At 37.9% G+C, this 10,807-nt stretch overlaps 1 protein-coding gene across 1 annotated transcript in view; it reads left to right on the top strand.

The window, feature by feature from the left end:
- The first annotated feature begins 3,045 nt into the window (after positions 1 to 3,045).
- ANK3 (ankyrin 3) overlaps positions 3,046 to 10,807 on the top strand; it is a 537,795-nt gene continuing 530,033 nt past the window's right edge. The window contains exon 1 of the mRNA XM_017542288.2: positions 3,046 to 3,623. Coding sequence (XP_017397777.1) covers positions 3,561 to 3,623 — 63 coding nt within the window. The 5' untranslated portion in view covers positions 3,046 to 3,560. The remainder of the gene's footprint in view (positions 3,624 to 10,807) is intronic.

Genomic DNA, 10,807 nt, shown 5'->3' with positions numbered 1-10,807 from the left:
TCTTAGGTTAAACTTAACTTCCCCAAGAGCTGAGGGAATTTTATAATTTGGGTGGAAAAGAGATTACCGCTTCAAAGTAGTTAACATTTAACATTTTTGAAACAAGTAATCACCCCTAGACTGTTTTTAGGTCAATCAAATTACTCTTTTACACGGAACAGTTTTAATTTAAAATGCACTGGTACACCTTTGGCCATATTAAAACAATCATTATTTCTTTGAATTCATATTTCCAGAGTAGAGGTGTAGCGAAAGATCATAATAATAAAGTAATACTTTTTTCTATTAAAGGTAAGTTGTTTTAATTTTTCAACCTTTAAATAAAATGAGTCCTATTTTATAAAGTGAAGATATGTTTTTACATTGTTAGAAATCAAATTACCATTGATTTTGTGATGATTTAAGGCCTTAACTCAAACACAGAAGTTCTTTTTCCCTTACAGAGTTTCAGAGATATAATTGTTTCTTTTAAAAAGTCTGAAACTTATCAAATTACAGAAAGTGGACATAAAACATGTTATATGCCACATAGTTTTATTATTAAATTATCAATTTAAATGATACATTTTGCAACCTAAATAATTTTACCTATTTTAAACATATTTTTCAAAATTGTGTTTTCTATAAGACCTGATTGAACAATGTGGCATCTTGAAATATTATTCAAAGTTACAAGTTCCTCATCAGGAAGAATAATTCCTTCTTAAAATGACTTTTTGTAGAATTTGCCATATACTCCAGTCTTTAAAGGTCCTGTTTTTTTTCCCTCCAACCAGCAGAGAGCACTTTAGCTTATAATATGAACATTGCATATACAAATGAATACAGTCAAAATCATGCTTTGTCAAAGAAATGGGCAAACAGCTACCTTTAGTCACAGGTTCATTCATTTCCTGTCAATTCATGTTTATTCCATCAATTTCCTAAAATTTGCATTAATTTAAACACGTTTATAGTTTAAAAAGAATTCTATAATGACATTTTCTTCAAACACATTCTTGTGCTATGTCCTGGGCCAGACATATTGTGTTAATTATATTTTGTGTATTCTATAATCCCAATTAACTTGTAAATTTTTATGTGAATGAACTAAATGTAATCTCAATTTTTGTACCCCCTCAGTTGTTTTTGTTTTTTGTTTTTAAAGAAAGAGGCCCGTGCTCTGCAGATACTCAGTAAATAGTTGTTGACAAAGGCTTATTTTGGGAGGTAAACCCTACTGCCTGGAATCTACTCTAGACAAATTACTATAGGTGGATATGCTATCTCTGTTGCTTGCTTAGTGAAGAATGCCAGTATTTAGGTGGGAAAGTCGAAACTGAATCCACCTGTTTAGACTCTTCAGCTTACGAAGAATTTGTGTAAAGCACCCACCTCATCCTCATCCCTCAGAAGACACACGACGAATAAACAAGGTTCAGCTGATTGAAGTCAATGAGCGGTAGAAGCAGTAAAGGTACTGCCAGTTCCCCTGATTTCCCTGTTTTGAAGATGAGCAAGGGTTGAATCACTGAAGAACTTGAAAGGTTTATTTTGCTATATTGAGATGTTCTACCTTTTATATTGCGTGACAAGAGGAATGCTACTGAATAGCGGCAGAAAACAGAAACCATGGTTAAATAGCAGTTCAGTGTCTGAGCAGAAATGTGGGACACAGGGATTAGATGCTCAACACCATTCAGAATTCTGGCCACCCCAGACTTACTGAAATGTGTATTAGTATAATTAATGCACACACCTGAAATAGAAAGGAGCTCAAATAGCTGCCCTATAGTTGATAAAATCCACGTGGCTGTCTGAGTGTGTCACTTGTATCCCTATGCTTGGCCTGCTCAGCCCTGGGTAAAGCATCTAAGCATCCCTCATACTCATGTCTTTCTCTGGGACTGGTTGTTCAGGTGTAGGGGAAGGAATGCTGGTTGAATATGGACACAAATCCCCTTGGTATGATAGGTAAAAAAATGGGGACTATTTTAGCCTAAACAGATTTGTCCTTTTGGTTTAGTATTTTAATATCATCTCCTCAAACCAATGTTTAGTCCTCTCACACATACCACTGAAAAATTAGCCCCCTGTGACTTGTTTTTCCCTGTACGGCTGTATTTTGTATTCATTTGAATCCCATTTCTCCTGGAAAAAAATGTTAATATTCATTTGAATGCTATGTCTCCTGAATAAAAATGTTAGAGAAAGGAACTAATATGACTTATTCCTGGCTCCCAGCCCCTAGGAATGGACCTGAACCTGCTCTCCCCTTCTTTCTCCCTTTCCCACCTGTTACCCCACTCCCACCCTATGCCTGTGTTAGTCATCTGCTCGAAGTACTCTGTCTTCATCTTAGTAGTTGTCTGTGGTGGCTCCTAGATCCTTAATCTTTCCTGAATCAGAATGTATCTGGCATGCTTCTAAAGATGCTTAAATGACAGCTCGTGATAGCGATTTGGCTGTTTAAATGGATGGAAGGCGTGGTGAGGGGGTTTCCACCCAGGTGTGAAATACCCCAGATGTTCAGAAAATATCCATATTCCTGGGGCTCAGGATGGCGTGCAGCAGGGAGCGTGGGCACAGTGTGTGGCCAGGGCAGCTGGGGAGTGTGTAATGTGATCTGAGACCTGCACTGCCCTAACACAGTCAGGAAGCACGGAATGTTTCTGTCACAGAGACAGCAGCCTTGCTCTGATTATTTCCTGAATATTCTGGAGGGTTTCTTGTTGGTTGGTTGGTTGGTATATTCATGGAAGGAAACCAATGATTATGAATCATGGCAAATTGGGTATGGGGCTTTCCGTCATTAACACTTCATTAGAAATCCTTAGGTGAAGATTGGCAAATACCCCCATCTTTTTGCAAGTCACATTAAAAAAAAAAAGTAGTCATGGAGAAAATCTAGCCTGTGATGTGACTTCTCTAGTAGTAGTAGGTCTCTTTTATTGTTTGAATCATTGAGTGTTTTTTTTTTTTTCAAACCAAGTAACCTGATCTTTTATCACTCTCCCGACTGCCTCCTCCGGTGTGCCCTGATGCATTCAACACATGTGTTAGTATGGGAGGCTAGCAGCACAGAGAGCAATTTACATTCAGCTTCCCAGCCTGCTAGAAGCAGCAAATCAGCCCCTGGGAAGGCTTCGGAGACTTGTCAGCAGTCTGTAGCTTATTTCTGTGTATGTGAGGGTGTGTGTGTGTCTCTCTCTCTCTCTCTCACCATTTCCAGGCTGAAATCACTGTGGAGGAACAAGCAACAAAGTCTTGTCAGGACTTTATCTCAGGGTAACGATTAGTTAAAAATGAAAGGCTAAAATATTGATTTTTCTTTAGAAGAATAATTGACTGTTTGATGTAGAGAACACCCAGTTTCTTCTGAGGAAAGCTGAACAGGGCTACATTGGCAGCCCGCATCTCTCTGACAGCAGCAGGGGCTGGGTTGAAGCAGCGGCTGCTTTGCCTGGGGAGCACCCGTAAATGGACTTTGGTCTCAATGCTTTGACTCTTTGTCGTGGTTTTGGATGTTGGAATACCGGCGGTAATCTGTCTTTTATAAACTCACCTGATTTAAAGGAAAGATGAGTGAAGAACCAAAGGAGAAAAATGCAAAACCTGCTCATAGGAAAAGGAAAGGAAAAAAGGTAAGAAATGAATAAGCAACATGTTCTCTTCATTGTTCTCTGGCTCTGGGGAGGAAGTGATCTTTAGTCTGGATTTTCAAGAGATTGGCTTTAGATTTTAAGAAGCTGCTGGAATCTGAATGCTTTTGTTTTTCTGGTCTATTAATGGGTGTGTTCTATCTTGGAGGAAAATCACAACTCAGATATATTGCTAAATTATTTAAACAGTTAAATACAGCCATTTAGATTTCACTGAAGTGGTGTGTTTTTCATAGTGATATTCAGGATTATTAAGTAAACACATGCCCTAATTATGTGGGTGGGTGTGTTTTTTTTCTCCTTTAAATTTTACAGAATGCTTGGTAATCAACAGGGTACAATTACTAATGAATATTATTATGGTATAGATATTTAGCTTTAACGTACATTTTAGGGTAACTTAGAGAGACCTGTAGTTATACTTTAACATCACAGCATGGAGGTGAACTCCATTTTAATTATTGATCACTTTATGGCTGACAAATCTCAGGTTTGCATTCAACCCTGCGGTCGTACAGCCATATGCCTGGTTTGTCTATTATAATCCATAAATTTAATTTTGTTTTCCATGTAAATTGAGGAATCATCAATATATTAATAGACGATTATGGTAAACCTGTAGATTCATTTTGGTTTTCTTGAATGTATATATCTTCAAATGTGCTTCTAACTTTTTAATATATTTTGAAAAGGGGAAAAAAGATCATTCCCTAGATCTGTCGTTTGGTTTTGATCCATTTTGGTTTATAAATTTTCCTGGTTTTAGGGTGTGCCACCAATGGAAAAGACGGTTGGACATCTGCAACAAAGAAAAACAAAACAAATCTCTAAAATAGGATTGTAGCTCATAGATATTTAAGGAGAATGTGTGCTATATTTTAAAATCTACAGTCAAAATCTTCAGATATAATATTTTAATTACCAGGACTCTTATATATAATTTTACCTCTTTAAAATGTTTCCTTGGCCCAATGTAATGTAATGCTCAGGCAGTGGACACATAGAGAATGGTTGCTTATAGTAGAGAAAATAAAGATTTCAGCTACTCGTGGAATATATCAGACATTTTAAAAATGTTCATAACCTGTTTATGATTAATTAAAAGATTAATTTGAATATGATGTTCTTACGGGACCTACGACCAGCAGACTGTTCTGAGGTCACGTCTGTGTACATGCCAACATTCTAGGGCAGAGGTTCGACGTCTTCCAGATAGTGAATCTGTGCAGACTGGTTTAAGTCAGCCTTGACTTCTTGTACATTGCCTCGGCAGGGGTTGATGATGTTGCAAAGGTGTTAGTCTGATTTCCCAAGGGAGCAGGTCTCAGCTGCACAGCACCAATGATTTAATGCTTAGCATAGTGGCACTGGTCTCAAAAAAAAAAAAAAAAAAAAACCTGTCAAGTTTGCTCGTGTTTATGAGATATGGCTTTAAGTGTTTGACAGGCTCCACCATAATTCTGAACACAGAGTGTCATAGAGAGCCCAGACAGGCACATGAGCCACGACAGTGCAGTCCAGATTAGAGTGAGCAGTGGCTGGATTCATTGTAAATCGTTGAGCTTTTATGTGGAATCCTTTAACGTGGGCATTTTTTTTCCTTCTCTCTCTACCTTGAAATTTTCCCAGCTGTGTTCCATGTCTCCTCATATGAGGTTATCCTGCTCAGAGCACAGTATGAAGTCAATTGCTTTGAGCCCTTCTTCCTTCATTTCACACTCTCCCAACTGCTACTAGGGCACTCTTAATGAAAGCTTTGATCATCACCCTCTGCCTAGTACCTTTGAAACTCCTTACTACCTGCTCAGTGAATACCAAATTCCTGACCATAGGGCTTGAAGCTCTCCACAGTCTAACCCATACCAACATCTCAGGTTTTCCCCAAACCTCATCATACTTCATTCATATCTAACTCTATCCAGACCAGGGTTTTTACCAGTCCCTGAATTAAATCATTCTTCTAATGCTTGTTCTTTGTTAATTGAGAACGCATTTCCGTGCCAGCCCACTGGATGACATCCTACCCATCCTTGAAGGTCAGACCCAGATCTTGCCCTCTTCTTGAAATCTCTTGATTTGCCTAGTTGGAAGTTAGTCTTCTGGATGAACACAGCACCTTATACTGTCTGGACACTTAACACATTCTGCTTCTTTTTCAAGCTATTGGATACCTGCTTTATTCTCTTGACCACATTGAACCTTCTGATATTTTCATCCAAAAGCACTCAGCATGCTGCCTTGTTTGCATTTGACACCAAATAAATGTCCCATTGAATTATCTCTACCAGCTTACTGATCAGAGTTTACTAAGAATTTTCAGTGTTAGAGCAAATACATATCAAAAATAAGATATCTTTCAAAGAAGTAGGCCCTTTCTCCCCATATTTTCTGGAAAAAGGATATAATATGTTGTTGCTGAAAAAATACATGTACATATATATACCTTTTTATTCTGAAGCAAATATTCCAGAAGGTTTCTGGGTGCTCCAGTTGACTTATACTGAATCAGGGGAGGGTGTGGCCAAATAAAAGCATTTCGGGTGGGAAATACATGCAACCTGCCAAACTCTGTGGCAACAAGCTCCTCAGGCATTCAAAATACTTCCTAGTGACATATGGAATTATTTTAATACAAAATTTAGTGTGACATCATTTTCCGTAAAAAAATCTATCTTAAAATGGCCTTTAAAATTATGTGTTGGTGTTGAGTGTTTTTGGAAGAACAGATCACATGCTTAGGGCATTTGAGTATAAAGTCTCTCTTGAGACATTTAATATTGAGTCATCAAGATAAATGTGATAGAATCATATTATTTCTCTGTTAGCACATAGTATTTTTGTATTTTGATCAGGAATATAATGTTTCAAGTTGGTGTTAGGAAATGTTTTTTCTAATAATTTTCATATTTTGTTCTGAAATGTGAAGAGGGTATCTGTGTGTATCCATATCCTATAGCTGTTTATCTCTCTTTATGCTAGTTATGAAAGAAGGATTTGCTTAGAGACATGGGTGCTCTTCTAGTCTTGCTTCTAACTTAATATCATGTCTTGAATAGATTGTTTGAACTCTTTATCTATAAAATGGGGATCATGTACCTGAGGCAGCTACCTGGGATATTAGGAAAGTAAAATAAAAATAGTAAGATGATATTTTTAAAGGAGTTTTTAAAACGATAACACCTAACCTCAAAGTGGTCATGATGGTGGAATTTCAAGCTTGGTGTAGAGTAACTGATCCTATAGAAGAGATGATACAGGAGAACATATTGCCCTCTCTGAAATATTGCAGAAGTGCTTATTTTAACCAGCTACCAAGGATAAAATGTAGGAAATGACACAGAGATTTTCTTTCTTTAGCGTCTGTATTAGCTTGGGCTGCCATAAAAGAAAAATGCAATAGACTAGGTGGCTTAAACAACACAATTTTATTGTCTCACAGTTCTGGAGACTGGAAGGCTGCAATCAGGTGTCATCATGGTTAGGTCCTGGTGGGGACACTTTTCCCAGCTTGTGATGGATCATCTTCTTGCTATGTGCTCACATGGCCTTTCCTCAGTGTGTATCTTTGGAAGGAGAGGTATCTTTTCCTCTTCTTTTACGGCCACCAATCCTATTGTATTAGGACTCCATCCTTATGAACTTATTTAACCTTAACTATCTCCTGAAATCCCTGTATACACATTCAGTTACATTGGGGGTTAGAATTTTAACATATGAATTTGGGGGGTTGAGGGGAGACACAATTTTTTCTATAGCAGCATCCAAAGAAGGGTGTACTATCCAGGCTCACAATTTAGGTGTACTTAATACATCATGTGATAGTGATTGAAATTCTTTCTATTAATTCAATTCACTTAGCAGGTACCATGTAGGGGATAGCCTTCAATGACTGGGGCCAGAGCTAGCTACCGGCATACCTGGGAGATATTGTGGGCTTGGTTCCAGACCACTGCAGTAAAGCAGATAACACAACTAAGCAAGTCATGCACCTTTTTTGATTTTCCAATGCATATAAAAGTTATGTTTGCACTATGCTGTAGTCTATTAAATATAGTCTATGAGTATTTGTGTTTTTTTTTTTTTAAAAGAAAATGTACATACCTGAAACTTCTGCAAGTCTTAATCTTTCTGTTTGTGGAGGTTGTGGAGATTCTTTTTTTGATGCTGATGGGTGCTGATGGGTAGTGGTTGCTAAAGGTTGGGGTGGCTGTGGCAATTCTTTAAAATAAGACAACCATGAAGTTTGCCACATTGATGAACTATTCCTTTCATGAAAGATCTCTCTGTAACATGCAATGCTATTTGATGACATTTACTAAGAGTAGAACTTCTTGCAAAATTGAAGTCAATCTCAACCTCACCACTGCTTTATCAACTAAGTTTATGTAATACTCTAAATATTTTGTTATCATTTCAACAATGTTCATATTGTCTTCACCCAAGAGTACATTCCATCTCAAGAAAGCACTCTCTTTAATCACTCATAAGAAGCAATTCCTCATCCATTCAAGTTTTATTATCAGGTTGCCACAATTCAATCACGTCTTCAGGCACCTAGTTCTCTTGCCATTTCCACCACATCTACAGTTACTAATACTTCCCATGTTGAAGTCTTGAGTCTCCAAAGTCATCCATGAGGATTGGAATCAACTTCTTCGAAACTCCTGTTAATGTTGATATTTTGACCTCCTCCCAGGAATCAAAAATGTGCTTAATGGGATCTAGAATAGTGAATCCTTTCCAAAAGATACTCAATTTACTTTGCTCATACCCATGAGACAAACAACTACTTATGGCAGCTGTAGCCTTAGAAAATGCCTATCTTAAGTAATAAGACATGAAAGTTGAAATTACTCCTTGATGATGGGCTGCAGAATGAATGTTGTGTTAGCAGGCCCAAAAACATTAATCTGCTTATATATCTCCATCAGAGATCTTGGGTGATCAGGTGCATTGTCAATGAGCAGTAATATTTTAAAAGGAATATATATTTTTTTCTGGCCAATAGGTCTCAACAGTATGCTTAAAATATTCAGCAAACCATGCTATAAACAGATGTACTGTCATCCAGGCTTTGTTGTTCCATGTATATATCATAAGCAGAGAAGATTTAGCATAATTCTTAAGGGCTCTAGGATTTTTAGAGTGGTAAGTGAGCAGTGGCTTTCCCTTAATGTCACGAGCTACATTAGCACCTAACAAGAAAGTTAGCCTGTCCTTTGAAGCTTTAAAACTAGGCATTGACTTCTCTCTAGTTGTGACAGTCTAGGTAGCATCTTCACCCACTACAGTATAAGGCTGTTTTGTCTACATTAAATATCTGTGGTTTAGTGTAACCACCTCCATCACTTCTCTTTGCTAGATCTTCTGGATAACTTGCCATAGCTTCTAAATAAGCACTTGCTGCTTCATTTTGCACTTTTATGTTATGAAGACATCTTCTTTCCTTAAGCCTCTTGAATCAACCTCTACTAGCTTCAAACTTTTCTTTTTCATTTTCCTCAACTTTCTTGTTTTCACAGAATTGCAGGGAGTTGGGGCCTTGCTCTGCAAATGTTGTGGCCAGTTTTTGTTTGTTTTGTTTTTAAGATATTTGTGTTTTTCTACCTTCTGGGATATACCTTCGAATTTACGTTCTTTTTCCATTATTATTTTTTTTTTAAGAGACAGGGTCTCACTCTCTGTTGCCCAAGCTAGAGCACATTGACATGATCATAGCTCACTGCAGCCTCGAGCTCCTGGGTTCCAGCAGTCTTCCACTTTAGTCTTTCATCTGGGATCACAAGTGTGCTCTACCACCTCTGGCTGACATTTTTTATTTCTTGTGGAAATGAGGTCTCACAATGTTGCCCACACTGGTCTCTAACTACTGGCCTCAAGTAATCCTCCCATCTTGGCCTTCCAAAGTGCTGGAATTACAGGTGTGAGTGCCACCATGCCTGGCTAGTGGCTGGTTTGATTTATCCACATCACTCAGACCTTCTCCTTACCAGCAGTAAGGCTATTTTGCTTTCTCATCATTTGTGTATTTAGTGGAGTAGCACATTAACTTCTTTCAAAAACCTGTTTTATTGCATTCATAATTTGGCTCACTGGTGAAAGAGGCCTTCACCTTTTTGGTCTGTCTCAGCTTTTGACATGCCTTCCTCACTAAGCTTAACCATTTATAGCTTTTGCTTTAAAGTGGAAGATGTGTGGCCCTTCCTTTCACTTGAACATTTAAAGACCATTGTAGGGTTATTACTTGGCCTAATTTCAATATCGTTGTATCTCAGGGAATAGGGAGGCCCGGGAAGAGGGAGAGAGGAACAAGAACATGTTAGTGGAGCAGTCAGAACACACACACACATTTATTAATTAAGTTTTCCATCTTATACGGATGTGGTTTGTGGCTACCCAAAATGGTTACAATATTAACATGAACTTCAAACATCACTGATCCCAAATCACCGAAACAGATATAATAATAAAGAAAAAAATGGAAATATTTTGAGAATTACCAAAACATTACCCAGAGGCACAAAGCAAGCACATGGTGTTTTAAAAATGGCACTGATAAACTTGCTCATTGCAGGATTGCCATAAACCTTTAAGTTGTAAAAAAAAAAAATGCCGTATCTGCAAAGCACAATAAAATGAAGTATGCTGGTATGTTAACTCTATCTGTGCAGAAAGTGTTAAGGGAACCAAATAAAGCTGAATTCGGGCTTTATTGGTGGCAGAAAAGAGGGAGTGGTAAATTGAAAGGATAGTTGAAGGCATGCTTGCATTGAGATTAAGAAGATACGTTTTCCAAAATGACAGAGGGTAAGAGCATTCCAGTTAGAGACTGTGGGATGAGAGAGAGAAAATAATACAGAGCTGCCTGGTGTAAGCTTATGAGGCTAAGCATTGGTTTGTATATTTGGACTACTGGGCACAGGGATGAGTCAATGAGTCACAGCAAGATACAATGGTAAAGAAAAAAACAAGGTCCATCCCAAGGAATCTTAGCTAACAACATCATTTTTGTCCTAGGGTTTCCCAAAAGGCTTTGAGCAGGGTAACATTGAGGCCAGACATACTTTATAGCAGAGGTCCGTAACCCCCATAACATGGACTGGTATTTATTTGTGCCCTGCTGGGAACTGAGCCGTACAACAGCTAGCAAGTGAGCATTACAGTCT

The sequence above is a fragment of the Cebus imitator genome, unplaced genomic scaffold (assembly GCF_001604975.1).
Source record: "Cebus imitator isolate Cc_AM_T3 unplaced genomic scaffold, Cebus_imitator-1.0 Scaffold142, whole genome shotgun sequence".
NCBI classification, from domain to species: Eukaryota; Metazoa; Chordata; class Mammalia; order Primates; family Cebidae; genus Cebus; species Cebus imitator.
The sequence above is the reverse complement of the archived record's forward strand: the minus strand, read 5'-3'. Positions and strand labels throughout refer to the sequence as shown.